This window comes from Melanerpes formicivorus, unplaced genomic scaffold (assembly GCF_026170545.1).
Source record: "Melanerpes formicivorus ecotype bairdi unplaced genomic scaffold, bMelFor1.0.p_v2 SCAF_8, whole genome shotgun sequence".
Taxonomy (NCBI): Eukaryota; Metazoa; Chordata; class Aves; order Piciformes; family Picidae; genus Melanerpes; species Melanerpes formicivorus.
The window spans coordinates 21,059,140-21,081,981 of NW_027142360.1; the positions used below are offsets into that span (position 1 = coordinate 21,059,140).

The 22,842-nt window shown below is 42.6% G+C and overlaps 1 protein-coding gene across 2 annotated transcripts in view; it reads right to left on the reverse strand.

The window, feature by feature from the left end:
• ST13 (ST13 Hsp70 interacting protein) overlaps nt 1–22,842 on the reverse strand; it is a 24,102-nt gene continuing 1,260 nt past the window's right edge. For both annotated transcript variants that reach the window (XM_068142526.1, XM_068142527.1), the window contains exons 2-12: nt 18,884–18,941; nt 17,066–17,135; nt 16,864–16,934; nt 16,298–16,364; nt 15,216–15,300; nt 12,412–12,522; nt 10,992–11,094; nt 6,611–6,727; nt 5,856–5,919; nt 4,175–4,275; nt 1–1,874 (exon numbers count right to left, since the gene is read on the reverse strand). In XM_068142526.1, coding sequence (XP_067998627.1) covers nt 1,746–1,874; nt 4,175–4,275; nt 5,856–5,919; nt 6,611–6,727; nt 10,992–11,094; nt 12,412–12,522; nt 15,216–15,300; nt 16,298–16,364; nt 16,864–16,934; nt 17,066–17,135; nt 18,884–18,941 — 976 coding nt within the window. In that variant the 3' untranslated portion in view covers nt 1–1,745. The remainder of the gene's footprint in view (nt 1,875–4,174; nt 4,276–5,855; nt 5,920–6,610; nt 6,728–10,991; nt 11,095–12,411; nt 12,523–15,215; nt 15,301–16,297; nt 16,365–16,863; nt 16,935–17,065; nt 17,136–18,883; nt 18,942–22,842) is intronic.

Sequence of the window (22,842 nt, forward strand, 5' to 3'; positions counted from 1 at the left end):
TTTATTTCTCAAAACCATACTTTATTTATTCTTTTTTTAAAGGCTAAGTATTCAGAACTATATTTCTTAAGCAAAAACAATTCACATTTCTTCCTGCAGGGTCATCAGTGTGACAAAAAGCATTTGGGGTTTGTTTTTTTTGCAACTGTTGTCGAGTTCCTACATCAATCCAGATTTGTTTTAAAATGGTAACATCAGTTATGGCTTCAGATACAGAATTACAAAAGAGTTAACACAAATGCTGAGACTCAAGTGGTGAACAGGTAACTACAGTCATTTTTCCACAGAACAGCTATGTTTCAGCTAAGACAAACAGAAGCAACAACTGTCTTTTACCAGTAGACAAATCAATTGAACCTCATCAGCAGACACCGCTTCAAGGATACCCACTGCTCGTGATCCACGAGCGTGAGACCCATGTTCTGTCAGCTCCTAATACTTCAACCTTTTTCTTCATATCAGAAGTGTCAAAAACACCTAAGTGTGAATCCATGACCACAGCTTTGCGTTTTCTTGGGGTTTTCTGTGGGTTATTTGTGATTCCCCGCCTCCCTCCCCCCGGTGTGTGTGTGTGTGTTTGCTTTTTGAAGAAAAAGATACAAGAAAAGATGGAAGACTACAGTATGTGGTGAAGGAAGAGTCATCACTTCTACAGAGACAGCAGGACTTGGGCCAAAATATTTTAATCAGTAAGCATGTAAGGACTCAAACTGACTCAGAACACAGAGCTGCAATTCTGTTGTGTATTCTCTCCCTTTTGCTGATTTGTACATCTGCATTTACATGTTCTGGATGGCTTGCATTCAGTGGGACAGAGGTAGTGGTGAGAGTAAGATTCCTTCCCTAAAGTTTCCAAATAGATGAAAGCTGGTAAGCATGGCCCCAAGGAAGGGCAAGTGCAACCAGTGGAGGACCTGCCAACTGGGAAAGGACAAGAGCACAAGCAGACAGTAAGCTGCTCTCCCACACCCAAAGTGATAAATAAAATGTTACATAAAGGTGCTGGACAAAAATGGAGCAAGTAACAAAACCTCTTGTGGCCTCTGCAATATGTACTTCATGCCAGGGTGTGCAAAGGATAGAACTGTACCTTTGCTGCACAGATGTGATCAAAAAACATTACATTACTTGCAGTACTGCCAGAAGTTCCAGTGTGTACCTAGCTAGCATGGTTACATTGACAACTGATCAGCTATATAAAGTCAGTCACCCATTAAAAAAAATAATTAAGGACTTGTATTTGAAGACAATTCCTTTATCCAGTTAATTCTTCAGACTTGTCCCACCTTTGCTATTTGTGACTAGGCCAATGTTTCTGTCCTAAGAGGATTAAGACAGGCTTCAACTGTTAATGTTCCTTCCCCTTTGCTCACTGAGAGTAATTAATAATAATAATAAAAAGAACCCCAAACACCACAACAGCAGGTTTTTATCTTACACTCCTGGAATATTACATGTTTTATAGGAGTGATAATTCAGAGGAAAACTGTCTGCAGTACTTACAGCAAAAGTTTGCAACTCTAGGACAAGGAGGGATGGTTGAAACTAGGCCATCTGAATATAATCTGAGTGCTATAAACCAATCATTGAGTAAAGTCAAGACTTGGGGCTAAAGAGCAGTCTCCTTTGAACACCCCATTTCTCTTCTTAAGAAGATCAGAGGTACAATGGTTTGTTTTATTGCAACACTGGTTAGCCAAATCCAAACCTTCCCATTCAGATATGATTTTTAAGAACCAGGGATTTTATGGTTTACTGCCAAATTTGGCAGACAATTTACTGATGAGATTCATAACCTTGGGATTATTCTGGTACTTGGACATATTTGCTGGGTTCTGGGCAACATCTTGGAATGCAACCATGACTTCCGGATCCTGCAGGACAAAAGCAAACAAAATAGGGCATTTAGTCCACAAAAGTTATTGGTTATGTGCTTCCAACATGAATCTAGTCTGGCTCAGCTTCTAATGACAGTTTGGGGCACAAGGTCTCTATTTAGAGCCCAATGATACAGTGCATGTTGTTAACAATGCATCAATAAACACCACCATCATTACTGAACTTGCTACACTAATAGCTCCACTTGTGAGAAGGGGGATAAAGTGTTTTTCCCCAAAACAGGAGCCAAACATCACAGCCACACCTACTGGATTACTTCAGGCATCTTTCAAATGTATTTTGAAGAAGGCAGGAGCTTTGCATGTAGCATGCACAACAGAATAACCCTCCTCTGAGCAACAGCTGCTACTCCTCTCTTTTAACTCTTTGTTTGAACAGCAGAAACTTTTACCTGTGGGACTGCAAGCAGACAATGTGGCAACATTTGACTTTAAATAAACCAACCAATAAATAAGCAAACAAAGCAGTAAATAAATCAATAAATCTCTCATTCTCAGTCATTCCCCACCTCCTCCAAGAAATCACACTTGGAAGAGAACCTTGTTAGCCTTCATCACACCATGTTGCAGCTCCAGTTTCAGCAGTAACTCCTCACTTTGAAAAGCCTCTACCTACTGCCAGTTAAAACATTATCTTGACACTAGCAATTGGGAGAGGCTTGTGTGATTCAGTATCTTCAGAGTTTTCCACACCACCTCAGAGATAAGCTACATAGTAACTGCCTGCTACCATTATCCATCAACATACTCCATAGCTACATGGAGCAGAAGCCAAGCAGTAGAAACCATTCTTTTCAGACTAAAGTTTGCACTGCCAATTCAGAAAGAACCAGAATAAAGTCAGTTGGACATCAGAGAAGATGGCAGAGCAGACATAGGCAAAATGATGAATAAATAGCATCCAGATGTAAAGTTCTTAAAGAGATCAGCAAAACTCAAGTCATTCCTTACAGATTCTACATGTTAAAGCCTGCCTTTATTATCAGGAAGCACTATCAACATTTTCTTGCAAGAGAGGCCTACACTATGCTGGGCTATGCATAATTAGCATGCAGTGGAGGCTTCTTAAAGGCATGTGAGCTGCACCCCGAAGCTCTGCTCTCAACAACTGGAATTTCAAACTCCTGCATTGCAGCATAAATTAGCCATGCCATGAATACAACAAGAAGTTATGAGCTTTTTTTTTTCCCCAGATGGTTTGGATGGAAGTTAACATTGCCAATTGTGGCAGCCTAAATAAAGCTTCAGTTGCTGGTGTTTGGAAACACTGAGGGAACCCATGAGCTGCTGCATGGAAAGTGATGCCTTCGTGGTGATTTGAGAGCACAGCACGTAAGGGTCCCTTGTGATGCTTTGATTTAGAAGGGGATCACAGCTGTCCAGTGGGCTGGAAACAGCAGAGCAATCCAGAAAAAGTAACAAGACTCTTACACTTGAACATGTTTGTACACAAATGCAACTATATAACTCAGATTTTTTCCTAGCCCACCTGCCCTTAAAACTGATGTCAGATATACTCCATTTAACCTGCTGGAAGAGTTTGCTTGTGTAAAAGTAGCCATGACATTGAGCAATTTGCTAATTAAACAATTAAGCAAGCCCACTGGGGAAGTAAGCTTTCTGAACATGAATTTAGAAAATGCCAGATGCAGAACTACTCTGATGCTTGCTTGCCTCAGGCAATAACCAAACACTAATCCCCTAAGAGAAAATAAAAGCTCATTCATCTCACTATTATTGTAGTATTTGTGTTGCAACAATATAAACAATCATTGTGTTTTTTGTTTGGGCATAACCATCTCACCACAATGTGTGTCCCTTCAAAGAAGCAGCAAGTGAATTACACTGAGTGGAAAATGACAATTCAAGAGACTCAAAAGAGATTGAGAACTCTATATAGCAGAGTTTTGCCTATCATAGGCAAGTATGAGGGTGGATCTTTAATTAAGTTCCCATCAGCTTGAAAAACAGCTAACATTATTTCCAGACAGTGATCCCACACACACAAGGAGGGGTTTTCACAATAAGCAAGCATCCCATTGTCATAGAATGGTCTGGGTTGGGAGGGACCTCTGAAGGTCATCTAGTCCAACTCCCTCTGCAGTAAGCAAGGGCATCCTCAACTAGATCAGGTTGCCCAGAGCCCTGTTGAGCCTCACTTCTGACTATCTCCAGGGACAGTCACACCTGAAGGTCACATCTATCTTCCTTCCCTTAGCTCACAGGTGCTGTTCCACTGTTCAGAATGTTTAGCTCAGATTTTAACTAATACTCACCTGCATGGCCGCAAGAACTTCTGGATCACTGAGAATCTCATTGAGACCTGGCATCCCTGCCATTCCTGGCATACCTCCAGGCATAGCCCCAGGGAATCCACCTGAAAACCCAAGACAAGAATAATGAAAGATGATAAACATTTGTCTATACAAGCAGCTCACTTCCTTTGTCACACCTCTAAAGCCATGTCTTCCATAAAGCTACAGCTAGTCTTCACCTTCTGTGAAGACATATATCTTATTTTACCTATTGTTTCTAACCCAGCTGAGTAAGAGGCTTGTAATGAGGGTTGGGTTCTATCACCTTGTGAAGAGATGCAGTCATTTTCCTGGGTAACTTAAATCAGGTGGATCTCAAACCCAGAAGTGTATGGAGTTTGAATACCTGGGGTGAACAATTCAGACAAAAAAGCAGGGCAGTAGTAGTATGTCCCAAGCACATTCCACTTTTGGCTGGACCTTTAAGTTTGAGGAAATTCTAACACCAAATTACAAAAAAAAAAATCCCTGAAGGAAAAATTCCTGAGGCTCTGTCTTCCAATCTATAATCAGCAGCTACCCAAGCTATGCTAAACAGGGCAGATACAGTCTCTATTTGGTCCCCCTGCAAGCTGATCCAGTTAAAGCACACACACTGCTTACCTCAACTACAGCTCAGTCTTCAAGTACTTTTGTTTCTCCCCAATTTACTGTACCCCAAAATAACATGGAAAGCCTGAGGTTTGTGGAACTTGCCAAGGACAGCTTTTCTACAAAGTAAACTGCACCACCTCCTATGAGAATCTGTTTTGCTCAACAGTAGCCTGCAATCGGCACAGATGTCCCTAATAGAATCATAGAATCAGTAAGGTTGGAAAAGACCTCAAAGATCATCAAGTCCAACCTGTCACTCAAGATCTCATGACTACTAAACCATGGCACCAAGTGCCATGTCCAATCCCTTCTTGAACACTTCCAGGGATGGTGACTCCACCACCTCCCTGGGCAGCACATTCCAACAGCTAGTAACTCTCTCTGTGAAGAACTTTCTCCTCACCTTGAGCCTAAACTCCCCTGGGGCAGAGGACTGTGCCCTCTTGTTCTGGTGCTGGTTGCCTGGGAGAAGAGACCAACCCCGACCTGGCTACAGCCTCCCTTCAGGTAGTTGTAGACAGCAATGAGGTCTCTCCTGAGCCTCCTCTTCTCCAGGCTAAGCAACCCCAGCTTCCTCAGCCTCTCCTCACAGGGCTGTGCTTGAGGCCGCTCCCCAGCCTCGTTGCCCGTCTCTGGACACATTCAAGAGTCTTAATGTATTCCATCAACATTTCCAACTTTAAAACTCCTTCAGCAGTTCAAGGCACCTTGGGTAATTTTGAAAACATTTTTAGACTCACTTTCAGCACGTATTAAGCAAATACTGCATCTCTGCATTCTCAGACCTAAATCCTTTCTTTCTGTTATTCATGACTTTTGATTTCCATCTTTGCTCTATTTGCTACCCAGCATCCATCCTCTTTCAGGGAAAGAATCCCCTCCCTCTTCCCATCAGTGCTCAAACACTTATCTGCAGACAAGTTCTAGACTTCATCAATATTCTCCTCCCTGTACTCAGAACAAATGCTGTAAAAGCTGTGGTTATAATACTCCCCATGGAAACAACAGTCACCTCTACCTCAAATATAGGTGCTTAAAAATACAGTACCTGGGAAGCCACCTGGGAAACCACCAAACTGAGCTCCTCCTGCCTGTCGTCTTGCTTCTTCCTCCTGCACAGATGAAAGCACATCATTCCACACAAAGCAATGGAACTGCAGCCTGTTTTCTATAGCTCAACTGCTTTTAGGAGGGAAAAGAAAACAAACAGCTGAGACTGTTTCAGGCAGGCTATGGCAATAAACAAAGCCCCCCACTACATACAGAAGCACTGACAAGAACTTGTCCCAGCTACGCTTAGTCCGTTTTGTAGATAAATGAAGCAGAGTTATGTTTTCCTTGAATATAAACTGTATGATTTGGTTTAGCTCCTCAACCTGTATTTACAGAACTCCTACTTCCAACATATTAAAATATATCAGAAAGCATGATGGGGAAAAAAAAACAAATTGTGTCAGGAAGTCAGGACGAAAAGCAAAGTATTATCCTGAAATGAAAAAGCCTCCCACTTTGGAGGACTGAAGTACACTAGGCAAAAAGTATTCTGGAGCAGTTATACAATAACCAATGTATTAAAATACAGGATTAGTAGAGATTCCAGAGCCTGCTTTTGTCACAAGCAGCAACAACAGATGCAAGACTACTCTCTTTCCTCCACATTTTGTTAGTGATCAAGTGAAAAAGGAGAATGACATTTTAGAGTTGATTTCTCTATGACTTAAAGCAATTCTTCTCTGCAATTCATTTTCACCAAAGTAACAATGACACTCTCCAAACGACTAATAGTAAAGCTTAAGTATGTACCCTTTGTGCTCTCTCGTGCTCCTCCCGTGCCTTCTTCACCCTTTCCATTCTCTCCTTGATTTCCTTCTCTTCGCGCTTCCGCTCGTATTTTCGGCGATGTTCCGCAATCTTCTGAGCCTGTTGCAACACCACACCACAATTTCATACCTCATGTAACATGCTAGAAATGTGTTACTTCAATACAAAATACATGCAAGAGTAAACACCTACTTTGTTTCTCTTACAGAAGATCTGACTTCACATCCCAGAAACCCCTTTGTTTTAGGAGCCGTTTGCTACTTGCTCTTTAAGGAAATCAGCTATCCAGGTCTACTCGGCCCTAGCTGGATTCACCAGAACATGCACACTTGGCATGCTTTCTTGCTAGACTTCTGGGGCTTGCAGCATAGTTGGAACTTAAACACATTATCATCTACAACTACCCACAAGGATGTTGTAGAGTGGCTGGTGCTGGTCTCTTCTCAAAGGTAATTAGCGATAGAACAAGAGGGAACGGCCTCAAACTGCAACAGGGTAGGTTTAGACAGCACATTAGGCAAAGTTTTTAGTCAGACCCTGGAACAGGCTGCTCAGGGAGGTGGTTGAGTCACCATCCCTGGATGTGTTTAAAGGTCATTTAGATGTGGTGCTTGAGGATATGGTTTAGGGGTGAACTTTGCAGAGTAGGGCCATTGGTTGGACTTGGTGATCCCAGAGGTCATTCCCAACCTGAACAGTTCTATGATTCCATGTCCATTTGAAACATTACTTCCTCCACAGCTAAAAACAGCAACTATCCCCCAAAAGGGGATTTTCACTGGTACCACAGGAAATATGACTCCTCCTGCACAGACTTTGTAGAGAGTGTTATTGCTGTTCCAGGTCTTTGCAGCATATACATCTAGATGTAAGCAGACCAAAGAATTCATGAACCAAACCAAGAAAGGGCCAGTGAGGAGAAAGTCTGCTTCCTATTATAAGCTCTTCTCAAGTCTGACAGATCTACAACCCCAGCAGAAGAGAGTAGTTAGCAAGGAGCTCCTCAAGGCCTCTCAGGGTTCTATTGGTACAACAAGCCCTAATCATAGGACTGCATTCCTGAAACCAGGACAGCATTGCAAAAAATGGTTTATGATTTCACAAATTGTTATGATGGCTACTCCTGTACATGGCAAAATCAAGACTCAAGAACAGGGACAACAACTACAATGGCTACTCCCCTATTTTTTCATAAAAAATCATTTGTTTGCAGTACATTCTAAGTTCTGATAGAGATTGTTGTGTGGGACAAATATCTCCTAGCTAAAACATCAATAGAATAGAATAAACCAGGTTGGAAGAGACCTTCAAGAGCATCAAGCCCAACCTATCATCCAACATCACCTAATCAATTAAACCATGCAACCAAGCACCCTATCCAGTCTCCTCCTGAACACCCCCAAGTGATGGTGACTCCACCACCTCCCCAGGCAGCCCATTCCAATGGGCAATCACTCTCTCTGTATAGAACTTCTTCCTAACCTCCAGCCTAAACTGCCCCTGGTGCAGCTTGAGACTGTGTCCTCTTGTGCTGGTGCTGGCTGCCTGGGAGAAGAGACCAACCTCTGCCTGGCTACAACCTCCCTTCAGATAGTTGTAGAGCACAATAAGGTCACCCCTGAGCCTCCTCTTCTCCAGGCTAAGCAGCCCCAGCTCCCTCAGCCTCTCCTCATAAGGCTTGTGTTCCAAACCCCTCACCAGCTTTGTTGCCCTTCTCTGGACTTGTTCCAGCAAGTCAACCTCCTTCCTAAACTGAGGGGCCCAGAACTGGACACAGGACTCGAGGTGTGGCCTAACCAGTGCAGTGTACAGGGGCAGAATGACCTCCCTGCTCCTGCTGGCCACACTGTTCTTGTTGCAGGCCAGGATGCCATTGGCCCTCTTGGCTGCCTGGGCACACTGCAGGCTCATGTTCAGCCTACCATCAACCAGCACCCCCAGGTCCCTCTCTGCCTGGCCACTCTCCAGCCCCTCTGAGCCCAGAGTGTACTGTAATCCAATCCTGGAAGTACTTCTGTCAGAGAAGGCCCAGGGCAGACAGCAGGACTGACTTGACATTGAATGCAGTTGTGTTATCAAAAAATCAGTGTTACAACCACTCAGTAACTCATTAAGAGAGAGGCCAAGTGGGTTTCGGGTTTGTGTGGTGAGCTTTTTTCATTCACTTTGCTTTTGTGTGGTTTGGGTTTGGAGAGTTTTTTTGGTGGATTTGTTTGCTGTGATTTTATTAAACATGACAATTTTCCAAAGTTTCTAAACATTTATCAAAATGAACTCAGCACTTTGAGAATTGTACTTTCAGGTGAAAGTCTGAGTTCTAGGAAAGCTGGAAGGGAAAGGGGAAAAAAAAGAAATCACCCCTAAAATGGTCATTTACTTCTCCTTGAGCTACACAGACAAATTCCCCTTTGCAACTACACACCAATGTCTCAGACATATTCTGCTGTTTCTGTACACTGGCAGATTAAGAGGGAAATAAAACAGTTTCCCCCCTTAGCCAAGCATAAACAATGCCTCTTACAAAGAGGGCTAGGACTCAAGACCTAATTACATTTACCACAGATCAATAGGCACCAACACAAATGACTAATAGGGTGTAAGATGGTTTTCATTGTTGTCTTCCTGGAGACAGAAGCTTGTACAAAGACATGGTAGGAAAACTGAAAGCTGAAGTTATTCAATACAGGAATGTTTATTTATGTGGTGGGTTAAGCTTGGGTGGCTGCCAGATACTCACTAAGCTGCTCTCTCACTCATCCTCCTTACCAGGACAGTGAGAGGAAAAGATGATGGAGAAGCTCCTGGCTTTATCTCAAGACAAGGAAATTGCCCATCTGCTACCATCATGGGCAAAATAGACTCTCACTTACTGCAAAGTACAAATAGAATAGGAGAATGAGAAGCAACAGCAAAGCTAAAAACCATTTTACTGTATTCCTCTTCTTCCCAAAGCTCAACTTCACTCTGTTCCCCACTCTTTCACCTCCTCTCTACAACCAATAGCAACAGTGCAGAGGAATAGAGGCTGTGGCCAGTTCAGAACACTGCAAATCTGCCACTCCTTCCTCCTCACACTTTTTTTGTGCTCTAGCATGGGGTCCCCTTCACAGGATACAGCCCTTGGCAAACTGTTCCAGCATGGGTCCTCTCCACAGAGTATGGTCCTTGACCAACAGACTGCTCCAGCATGGGTACCCCATGGGCTGCATCTCCTGCCAGAAAACCAGTTCCTGCATGGTCTCCTCTCCACAGGCCAGTTTCTGACAGGAACGAGCTCCAGTGTGGACTCTTCATTGGCTGCAGCTTCCCTCAGGGCACATCCACTTGCTCTAGCATGGGATCAGCCATGGGCTGCAGAGTGAAAATCTGTTCCACTGTGGACCTCTACAGGCTCAAGAGGGACAACATGCTTAACCACAGGCTTCTCCATAAGCTGCAGAGGAATCTTTGCTCCTGTGTCTGGCAAACCTCCTTCCTCTCCTTCACTTATCCTCGTGTCTGTAGGGTTGCTTCTTTTCTTACTTTACCCCCATCTCTCTCCCAGCTCTAACACTGCATTTTTTAACCCTTCCTTACACATGCTACCACAGAAGCACTGCCAGCATCGCTGACTGGCTCAGCTTTGGCCAGCAGGGTCTGTTTTGCAGCCAGATGGAACTGGCTTTCTATGACACAGGGGTAGCCCTGCATCTCTTGTTGCAGGAGAGCAGCACTGCAGTTTCCACTGCCCCTAAACCTTGCCATGTAAATCTGATGAAGTGCAACAGCTGCCATCTGTGGTCTGTCGACCATTTTAAAACAATACACCAAACAGGTGAAGAAGAAAGGCTGCTATCAACACTGCCACATTTGTCACACAAAAGCTCTTCCTTAGAAGAATGCTGGGGCCAACAGCATTCTTAAAGAGGCTGTACTGCCCTCACGGGGTAGACTAAGGGAAGTACAAATCAAAGCAATGAAGGCTTCCTTTATAAAGCACATTTAGGATGAAGCTTTGATCAACTCAAACATCTTGAGGGGGTGGAGAACCAACCACCAACCAAACCCAAACCATTAAGTGTTCTCTTGCTCTTCTGAATGTTTTTAGGCTATATTCTAAAGAGCCTGCTTCAGATTTTTCTGTTAAGGTATTTTGGAAGAACCATATTTCCTTGTCTGGTTACACACCCAGCACCAGAGGCTCAATTTCTCCACACACTGCCATGAACAGCTGTGATCGAAGACAGCGGTGTTTATAAATGGTTTGATCTGTCACATGACAGGAACACATTCCCACAAGGCAATACATACTGGAAGACCCTGAAGGCAAGAAATGTCACTCAAATAAATAGAGGAAGGACCCCCATTATGCCTCTCCACTTACTCTTGGTTGCACCTCCTTCAGCATGGCACTAGCATCTTCATCATAATCCAGTTTACAAGCTAATGCAAGATCATGAGCAGCTTCCTCCCAGTGACCCAGAAGTCTGCAATTCAGAGGAAGGAAAAAAGCAAACTGAACTCTCACAGTTCACACTATTTAAAACCATGCAGCATCCAACCCAGTATTTTTACCTGCAGCTGTATGGATTTGCAGCAGTTTAATGGGCTTGGTGTTTTCTGTCACCTACACACTGTGGTGCCATTAGGGACAACTTGGTTGCTTTATACCCTTACAGTAACTTCTGCATGAAGTAACACTCAAGAAAACACAAAATTCCCTCACCAGTGTCATTGTTTGTTATAAACAAGAAAGGCCTAAGAGGGAGAAGGTACCTACCTAAACACATGAAGGACACTAATAAAAACACTCTGCACCACTAGGGACATGTTCACATTAAAACTACACATTCAGTGCTCTGTACAACTCTACAGCAAGATTAAGGACCCTCTCTACTCAGCACTCAAAACATCCTAGCTAACAGGAGGCACCATGTCTTAACTGAAGAGGTCATATGAATTACTGTGCACACTTCTTAACTTTATTTATGTTAACTCTTGATAATCAAAAAACTAAGCAAATGGGGGTATTTCTAAATGGTCAAAGCACTTCTGCATAGGGACAGAGGTGTTACTCCACCCTATGCTCCAGGCTTCTCACTTTAAGGCTCTGTGTCCCTTATGAGAACTCTAGGCATCAGCAAACTGCTCTCTCAGCACTGTTTAAAACATCTCTTTTGTTAAGTTCTATTACCATTTACTCCTTCCACTTTTACACATACTGTAAGAACTGGCTTTTTTGTCCCCTCACCTCTTGTCATTTAAAAACCCACCTTCAACTATAGTTGGGGGGGATACACACTGGCTTAATGCTACTTAAAATAAGCACAGCTTGCTAAAAATCACTCTTCAATCACAACAAATTGAACTGCCTAGTTGTTAAGAGATCCATTTACTATGTAAGAGCTCTAGGATCTAATGGAATAAAGGCAGCAGAGAATTGTTTAAGAATTATAGGTTAGTAAATAAATTTGAATAATTACCCTAAGTGAAAACAAAAGACCTCCAAACAAATAAAATCCACAATCCTCAGACTCAATCTTGCAGCAAATGGTTAGAAAATGTCATTACAAGAAGGTTTAAAACAGGAGAGAAAAAAGACAGTGCCAGAAAGACTGCTCATAAATTGCCATCAATAAACCACTACAGTCTTTTGCAAGCCACACACTCAGCACAATGGTTTCTTGGCTACTGCTCTCAATTGCAAGACAGATAGTTCATGCATTGTCTTCTCTGCGTCTCTGAACAAAGCTGTTCAGCCCCATTAAGTAAAGTGATTATCAAGTAGGGATGCAGGCCATTACCTGTGTGCTTTCCCCCTCCATTTGTAGGTCTGTGCTGAGTCAGGATTAATCTTGATGGCTCTGTCACAATCTCTAATGGCAGCATTTGGCTTCTGTAGCTTCACAAAAACACTGTGGGAAGGAGAACATTTAATGTATATACTGAAATACCAACTTACTAAGCCAAGCGAGAGATAATTTTGCATGACTAACAGGCAAGCTAGTGAGATAACACATTTGAAAAGCTGAGTCCAAAAAGATTTTGTAGTGATAATGAAATAATTGAAATTTAGTTCCTCCACCCCACCACTGGAGCTGCAGAAGCTTTGCTTGCTCAGACTCAAGCCTTGCCAGCAAGAGTAACTTCAGTGCACAAGGAAAGGGTACATAAATGCTATGGGCAGTTCAGTTGCATGGTGTTTGGCACTTAAAGCAAACAGCAACTAGCAATTTGAACAATAATATTATACACACTGTACTAAATAGTCTTTAAAAGAGTAAGACAAAGCAAGCCTGAGTTATCACACAGGCTACAAGAATCAACAGCTAGAATGATCTGAAACTACAGGAGAGGAGTCATCAAAAACCAAAATGGGCAAAATAAAACACAAACCCACAAAGCAGCCCAAATCCCTTGAGAGTTAAGCAAAGTAACTGCAAATTTTACAATGCAGAAGTCTGTCCCATGAGTAGGGCAGTATTTGAGGAGGTTCAGGCATTTCAAATTAAAAAAATCTCTGAAGGAATCACTAAAAAAAACCACATTCCTGAATTAACAGAAGTGTTTGATATTCAATACTCTCCAAGTCAGGACTTGCGCCCTTTTACATCTACTTGAAAATAATCAGCAACTAAGAATGCCCCTCAGCAGCTTCATCATTAAGGCCTGTTAGAAAGCAAGCACAAAGTCACACATTCCCTTCTAGAAACAAAGAGGTGGACAATGTGTCAAGAAACTGTCTCAAAGCTACACATACCAATGCTGCTGACTGCACAAACCCCCTCATCTTCCAAATGAACAACTCCCTCAGAACCAAACCCCAAGCAGAGAGGTGGATTAGTCACAGCACTTGATCCTCACTGCGGTTATGCTGCAGCTACAGGCTGGGGTCTGAGTGGCTGGAGAGCAGCCAGGCAGAGAGGGACCTGGGGGTACTGGTCGATGGTAGGCTGAACATGAGCCTGCAGTGTGCCCAGGCAGCCAAGAGGGCCAATGGCCTCCTGGCCTGCATCAAGAACAGTGTGGCCAGCAGGAGCAGGGAGGTCATTCTGCCCCTGTACACTGCACTGGTTAGGCTGCACCTCGAGTACTGTGTCCAGTTCTGGGCCCCTCAGTTTAGGAAGGAGGTTGACTTGCTGGAATGAGTCCAGAGAAGGGCAACAAAGTTGGTGAGGGGTTTGGAACACAAGCCCTATGAGGAGAGGCTGAGGCAGCTGGGGTTGCTTAGCCTGGAGAAGAGGAGACTCAGGGGTGACCTTATCACTCTCTACAACTACCTGAAGGGAGGTTGTAGACAGGTGGATGTTGGTCTCTTCTCCCAGGCAGCCAGTACCAGAACAAGAGGACACAGTATCAGGCTGCACCAGGGGAGGTTTAGGTTGGATGTTAGGAAGAAGTTCTATACAGAGAGAGTGATTGCCCATTGCAATGGGCTGCCTGGGGAGGTGGTGGAGTCACCATCATTGGAGGTGTTCAGGAGGAGACTTGATGGGGTGCTTGGTGCCATGGGTTAGTTATTTAGGTGGGTTGGATCGGTTGAAGGGTTGGACGCGATGATCTTGAAGGTCTCTTCCAACCTGGTTTATTCTATATTCTAAATGCAGTATCTTAATACATTGTTTACTTCTACAACAGACCAAACTGAGGTAACTTTTAAGCTTCTCCTAACACACTTATTGTCCGTTGCTGATTCTAGTCCTGAGAAGATATGGCACTGCAAGGTGCTGTAAAAATACCACTGTGGTGACAACAACAGTGTATTAAGGTACACAAATTGTGCTACATGCAAAATCTTTGATATGGAAAGGGAAAAAACAGCAAGGCATAATTTACCAGTTAAGATGTACTGGAATGTTAACAGTTAAAAGGACACTAATGAATCACATAGAAGTCATCAAGAGCCAAATGTCTCTTTGAATTATACCTTGCTATGAAAAAGATCTGCTAAGGTATCAGATCACCCATGTTTAGTAGTGGGGTGGGTTTGTGTAAAAGGAGAAAATAGAATACTAATAGAAAAAAAATCTTTGGGAACTTCTGCTTCTTCAACCCATGCTTGCCCACCTTTCCTCAAGAATCCTGAATATAGAACTGTTTGTGCATTATGCCAAACCTGATAATGGTCCCACCACATTATTTGTGGTCTGGAAGATGGAACTAGCACCAAGGTGGGTATTGAATGGGCTGAAAAACAGGGGTCTTGCTCAAATGGAGGACTGCTGAACAGAAACAAGTCTCTTTCACAGGGAAACAACTGATTTAGCAGGTACAAGAGACAAGAGTCACATGATCCACAAGTAATTTTGCATCTAGTCATGAGGTTTGTGGTGACAGGTTGGACTCGATCTTTGAGGTCTCTTCCAACCTTAGTGATACTGTGATGATTTCAGTCATCACCTTAATCACAACATACACTTCAGAGTATGGCTGCTTTAGCAAATCTGGTTAATCATATCCAGGAAAAAATAATGCAGTAAGTGTGTTTTTCCTCTTTCCCTCACACAGTTTAAGTTTACACAGATCCTGAAGTTGCCATTGTATTTAGACTCTTGAAGGAAAACACAGGACAAACAGGAATATAAAGCACTGGTTTGCAATGACTCACCTTGCCCTCTTGGCATACAAGATGGCCAAACAAGGATTCAGCTTGATAGCATCTGTGAACAAGTCAACAGCCTTCTGCAGTTCACCTAAACATGAGTTACAGTTAATTTTCAATCATTATACAATGATATTACATCCAGATTGCTAAACCTGCCTGACAGGGTATTACATCCCTGGGCACTTCTTCAGTAGAACATTATCAACAAAATAAAAAATCACTTTCCTTCTTGCTGTGTTACTGAAGTACAAGCTCTAAAAATTAATGCTGGGAGGAAAGACTTCAACCAGTTGAATTTATACATTTAACTTTGTATGAAATTAAACAGGAGGTTACTTCTTCATTATACAGCTTTTCACTGCATTAAGACAACCCACTAGAGACACTCCTAAGAATAAATAGGGAAGCACTGTAGCAGTCTGTTTGTAGTAGAGATGCTGCTGTACCTCATTCCCCCCTGCCCAGGACTAAGACAATACTAAAGGAGCTTTCATGTTCTGGTTAGTTTTGGCTACCTGCCCTGGTTTCACTGGGACAGAATCACAGGCCAGCTGTAGTATGCAGGCCATTAGCAGTTTCAAATCAGCCAGGAGCTTAAGTTGGGAGAGGCAAAAGCCAGGGCAGCTGACTTGAGTTGGCTCATAGGTGGTGTATGCCATACCACAAACACCACTCTCATGATAGAGGGGGAAGTTTGCTGAGGATGGAGGCTCCTCCTCTCAAGGGTCACCATTCCTGGAGTGACTCATTCATTGTACCTGCCACACATTCACTGGGCTGGACACAGGTTTATGTACTTTATATTGGTACTAGTATTAATATTGCCATTTCCCTAAATCCTTCTGATTTCAACACAGAGGTCTCCTCCTCCTCCTGATTTCTTAGCTGGGGAGGGGTCATCATGCAACAGAGCAACTGCTACAGTTTATCCCCAGGTATGGGCTAATTGCAGATACTATCCAACAGGAAGATGGTTTTCTCTTCCTTGAAAGCCTTCCAAATGGTCCAAGATACTTATTTATTTTTTAAAACAGGAGAACCAAACCTCAATGCCCTTGATTAAGTACTAAAAAACAACTGATCACCTTCACTTAGAGCATTTATGGCTTCCATCTTCTTCTCATTAGCTTGATCCATCATCTCTTCCGTTACCTAAGAAAACAAATGAAATCAAAAACCACACAGAAGAGAAGCTGTAGAGTCCATGCCAGAATGACACTGCCAAAGAGAAGAGCTCCAGTTTGTCATTCCAGAGCCTTGGTTTTGTTAAAAAGAAAAAACCCACACCACACAAATCTTTGCTTTCAGCTTGGAGACATTAGCCACCGTTATTTTTAGCCAGGAAAGGCTTAAAAGAGAAGCTGAATAACAGCACATTTCTGTGTATCTGCTTCTCACTGGTGTTTTGGTATTTTGTGTGTGTGTGTGTTTTCTGACCTGATTTTCCTCACTGAGCTCTCTGATGAACTCTTAACCTTGAATAAGAAGGTTTTAAGACAGTTACATTTTCTATTTCTACTTAGAGCCAAAGCAACATCTGGCTATGCAGCTAATATTGTACTCATCACCCCCCAGCTTCTATCCTTACACTAAACTTGAAACCTCTCCCTATCCTTCCTACAGCCATGGACACTGAAAATAGTGTGCTTACCTCCAAATTTTCATCTCCCATTTCTTGGGGGTCATCATTGTCTGGTTCAATTACCCCCTCATTGTCAATTTCTGACAGGGAATGGAAAGGGAAAGAAAAAACAAAACACCACCAAGATTAAGCTCCTTCTACAAACAGAGAAAGGATTTCCAGAACCATGCTGAAAGTGGTGAAATGTGATAAAGTAATCTATTTTCCACACCTAAGTCACTCTCTTCACTTTCTGGTTCAGGTGATTTAACTGGCTCCTCTGGCTGTTGCTCAGCTTTGCCCTGAAAGCAAGAAAAAAAAATGTGTTTATAACTATACATGATTTCTGACTGATAGCCTATTGCTACTGTAATAAATAACAATGCATCCAAAATCCCCAAATTCATTTTCAAAGCATGAGACTGCCATGGGGCTAAACTGCTTTAAGATACAAATCCCCTTTTTCTTCCTCTCAGATTAAGTCTCTCATGCATGCAAATTATACAGAGCCCAGATCCTGACTTAGGAACTTTTATTATTGGTAAAGCCTGTCCTTCAAATGGTGTAATTCAATAATCAAAACAAACAAACAAGACAAATCCAGGTAACACTCAATTCAGAACCTGGTTTGCAATAAATACTAACCAACTCTTCTGCCTTTCTTCAGACATTCTCTGGATCAAAAATTCTCTCCCTCAAATAGTATTAGACTGTGGTCCTTTAGCAGTGAACAATAAACTGGGGTCACTGATGAAAATATTGTTTTCACTTGCCATAGTGAGAGGTCTTTCAAACAACTTTCCCCATCAGCTTCTAAGTAAGTTCTGGAGCCCCTATTACAAGAGGGATGTGGAGGTGCTGGAACGTGTCCAGAGAAGGGCCATGAGGATGATCAGAGGGCTGGAGCACCTCTCCTATGAGGACAGACTGAAGGAGTTGAAGCTGTTCAGTCTGCAGAAGAGAAGGCTCCGAGGTGACCTAATTGTGGCCTTCCAGTATCTGAAGGGGGCCTACAGGAAGGCTGGGGAAGGACTTCTCAGGATCTCAGGTAGTGACAGGACTAGGGGGAATGGAATGAAGCTGGAGGTGGGGAGATTCAGGCTGGATGTGAGGACGAAGTTCTTCACCATGAGAGTGGTGAAGCCCTGGAATGGGTTGTCCAGGGAGGTGGTCAAGGCCCCGTCACTGGAGGTGTTTAAGACCAGGCTGGCTGAGGCTCTGGCCAGCCTGATCTAGTGTGGGGTGTCTCTGCCCATGGCAGGGGGGTTGGAACTAGATGATCCTTGTGGTCCCTTCCAACCCTGAATGATACTATGGTATTACTTACTTCCTTTGAATCCCAGAACTTAGCACATCCTGCTCTAATCACAGACAGAAGCTGCTTGTTTTACTATCCAGTGTCACAGACTGTACTCACTACATACATACATAATCCCTCTGTACAGTTCTTACTAGCCAGCAATTTCAGCATCCACTGTATTAGTAAATCCCAAACAAGAATTCTTCCTAAATAATTTCAGTCTTAGGACAACCTTGCTAGAAATATCTACATGGCAAATTTATTGTCTCCTACAAAACAAAGGAACCAAACCCAACAAAAACCTCTTCCACTATACTGCCTGGAAAAGTTGGCAGTTTTAACTGTTCACTTCATGATCTATCATCCCCATTAATAGTTCTTTTTATGCAAAGATGATTATTTAATCCACTGAAGACTACAGAGGAGGTGTATAAACACAACAAACATAAAAAGAAGCAGAGAAATTGAGACTTTTGTTGGCATTTGCATTGCACAGAACATCAGGCATTCAGGATTAAGGAAATGGAGCATGATAATACTTGAAATAAACTAGGAAGCCATCTGTAACAAGTCAGCTACAACATGCAGTGGGCAGGCTTCAAACTGAACTGTCACACTCACTCACCCTAGTGGATTCACCCACCCTGTCTGAATAAAAATTGACAGCACTTTTCCCCCCTTCCTCCTGCTCAGTTGTATCTGCAGAGAATCCAAATGTTAGTTTGCCATCATAAATTGTTCATATCTCACCTTACTTGTGTCCTCTGTGGAGGTATTGGCTGGAGCAGGTGGTATTGTGCCTCCCATACTTTTCAGCAAAACAAAGAGGGGAGGGAAAAAAAACAACCACAAAACAGTAAGATTATCAAAACAGTGACATGTGTTTTACTGTTTCAAATCCTTCTGGTAATCCCAGCTTTTTGTAGTGACAGAAACATGATGATGATCCAATTCACTGTAAAACCAGCAAACGAAAAGCACACATCCACCACGCTTTTCAGAGCGTAACAGTGCACGCTGCCTGCTGGCTCTTTCACCTACAGCTCCACTGTGACTTGTACTCAATGCTCCTCACCCAACGCCCACCCCACCCATTCTCACAAGGAAAACCAGCCTCCCTGGCCAAAATTAATTTTCTCCTGAAAATACAATTTGTGTTTAAAGTGGAAAACTAAATAGTACTACAGGTGGTACTCAAATTGTAATTGGTTTTGGAACAGAGATCAAACAAGTTGAGGGAATCACAACGGCCTAAAATGCTTATGCAGTCAAACTGCTGCCCAGGGTACACAAATTCACTTCTCTCATGTATTGCAATATTCATGCCTTTTCTTAGCTACAAGTTAAGGAGCACCCCCAGTACACACAGCATGCTTTCAGTATAGGATAACTTCTATATTATACCCACTTTGGTGAGCAGCCAGAAAATAAGCACAGGCTGAATTCTCCAGCTATTTCATGCAACATCTATTCACACCTCATGGCAGGCTGCCACAAGGACTGCCAATCCCACCCAGCCTTTGCTCCATATTCCCACTTATTAACAGTTTACAAACTCAGACTCAGCCAACTCATTGGGGCCCCACAGCACTGTTAGATGTGATGGAGGGGAGGGAAGAATGATGTGGGCAAAGAGGAGTGGGCAGGAGGAATTCAAAGTGTGCAGAACTATGTGTTTTCAGGAAACAGTGCAACATAAAACTATACCCTATGGATGAGATTCTATGGCTTCTAAAGTCAGGCTGCTGGCATCCTGTTCTCTGCTCTCCTCCCTCCCATCACCAACACCATCCCAGAGTCAGACCCTAAACTGGCTGAAAACAAACCTGGATGAGACAGAATGAGGACAGGGATGAATAGGGGGAGAGAGGGTAGACAAAGGAAGAGGAGGTGGCAAGATAGACAGGTCCTGGCACAAGGCTCTGAAGCAAAAAGCAAGCAAACAGCACTACATTACCTCTAGTTTACAAGGATAAACTGCTGAGAAAAAGTCACAAGCTACAAAACCTGGCATCTTCTGAACTTATTGCAAAAGTCAAGATGTGTCCTTGGAATGTTGACATTAGTTAATCAAGTTACACCGCAAGGACAAAATAACCATAGACTGACAAACTGTAACACACAAGACATGGAATAACTGTTCCTACCAAAGTTTTACCTTCACATGCTGACAGTAGGGCACACAGCTCTCTACCAGTCTGTGAAAAATAGAAGTTCTCTCTAGGATTAGAAGGATTGTCTAAGGAAGCCTTGGAATCTCTCTTCTGCACAAAGGAAACTACGAATTCTGAAGAATTTCAGTGGTACTGATAGCTAAGAGGGTAACACAATGCTCACAAATTAGAAGTCATCTCGTGCCTGTTGGCACCACTTTTTGTTTGTCTCCTAACAGTAAGAGCCTTTCAGAGCCTGCCTCACTTGAAAAAAAGACTGAGAACCCTCTGACTCAAACAGGTCAGTAACATCCACAGCTTCCAATCATGTATTTAAGAACACCTCAAGCTAAAAACCACACAGGGAACAAGTTCTTGAACAGTTCCAAATTATGGGTCTCAAGATCAGCTGGTTTTAAGCCTGACACCTTGAAGCATCCCAAGGAGAAAACAACTTGGTTCATCTTCTCTACTTGCTTCACATCCACCCAAAACTACCCAAGCTTAGAACATGTAAGATGTCTTACTAATACACATGCATATTTTATGACATGCTCTTTCACGAGCTGCAAAGGCTAAACAGTTTGACTCCTAGTCCTTGAAAGTGTTTTTACTATCTATTTAAACTAGAGCTACAATCCCAGAGCAATTCAAACACCAGTTACTCCAAAATTCCTTAAACCAATATTGATTACAATGATTCAATGCACAGCAAGGACATATATTTAAGTTTGCAATGCATTTAGCCTCAAGATGTTTGAGACACTTGTGGGAAAGGCAGGTAATGAGTTACATAAATAGCACACACAGAGAGGAGGGGGAAAAAAATTAAATGAAACCTTTGTGCTAAAACAAAGTTGTGCAATTCCAGCAACAACTCTTGGGAGCTGTCAGGGCTCTAATGCAACAATGACTCCATGCTTCCACTCATCAGTGAGGGAAAACTGCTGCTTTTACGACTCGCTGGAAGAACTGCAACCATTATTTCTGCAGCCACTTTTGTAATTGACAACAAAATTATACTGAATAAAAACAAAGAAAAATGAATTACCATGAATTCAAAGTGGCCAAAATATGTGAAGAAAACAACCACCACCACCACCACAGAAGCAAAAAAGGCAAAGAGCCTCGTTCGAAGGGATTCTGCGCTTTACTTCCAAGGACTGCTATTGTTTCTTCACTGAATTGCAGGTTTTTGAAACGTGTTCCCTTTAATGACTCATCTCACAGCGATTCAAGTCAAAATATTTGTTTTATGCAATTATGAAAACTAAAAGGGATGTCAAAACACTTTCCAAACAAGACCGTACGCTAGTGTGTGCTTTCCTACACAGGAATCAAATACAACAGCTAGACAGATAGCTTAGGAGATAGCCAGTGCATGAAAACAGGTAGGACAATGTTTCTGATGCAATATTAACAGCAGCCCATTCTGGGTTTATGAGCAGTTAGCATCATTTAAGCCAGAACTGCTAGCTTTAAGGGGGGGGTAAGAAAAAAAGGCTAGCTCATCAGAATTTTGGTTGAAAAATTTACTGATGGATTCTAGTACAGTTTAGTTATTATTCTGTAACCACCCACAGCAGTGATTAAGCCTATATCTTCATTTCTTACTACCTGTCAGCCTGACGGGGTAGAGGACTTGTAGAGTTTATTTCCCCCTGAAGCCCAGCCATGCTAGGTTTCCAGCAGTTTCCAAAGAATGAGAAGATGCCATAAATACATTTAATTATCCCACTGCAAACAGCACTACTATGGAAGGGCAAAGGGGAACTCAACAGACTTCCATTTTGACTTGAAAGTTTATTGGTTTACCATTCCAAAATATGTAAAGAAAACTGGAAACCTTGAGAGGGCTATAGAAGGTTCTATTCTGAAATATGTTTCAGTTTCTGAGATAAAATACCCAATGAAGACTTTATATGGAGGAAAAAACCCCAACACACTCCACAGTTCAAAATCTAATTTTTATACTTGTATTACAAGCATCCTTCTATTAACCAAACAAAATTCATGTGGAATTTAGAGTCCTCCCCATTAACACAAAGAAAGTTAGAAACCAAGTGATCAGCTTTCTGTTCCCTAATGCTTTCTCTGGCCAAAAGAAGTTAGCATTCTTCCTCTCCCTTCCAAAAGACTCTGTCCACACCTTCAGAATTACACAACAGAAGAAAGGAATCAATCTAGGGCGAGGCACTTTTCACGGTAGCAAAAGGAACTGAAGATCTGCAGGAAGGTAAGAGACGTGCCTCTCCTTCCTAGGCATACGTGCAGATCCTATTAGCACTTCAAAGCGAGGTTGAACAGGAGTGGTTTCATAGCCATGCTAACACTGGGATGCATGAAAAGGTTTAAACACCACTGGGAAAAACAAACAAACAAACAAAATAAACCGAACAAAAAACGCGAAACAAAAACCAACCAACCGATAAAAAACCCTCCACACAACAGTAGTCCATTGCAGGCCACTGATACTACATGACATGCTGTGAAATGCCAGTATCGACTTATATATACACACAAAGCCCTGCTAGTTTTTCAACTAACTGCAAGCGC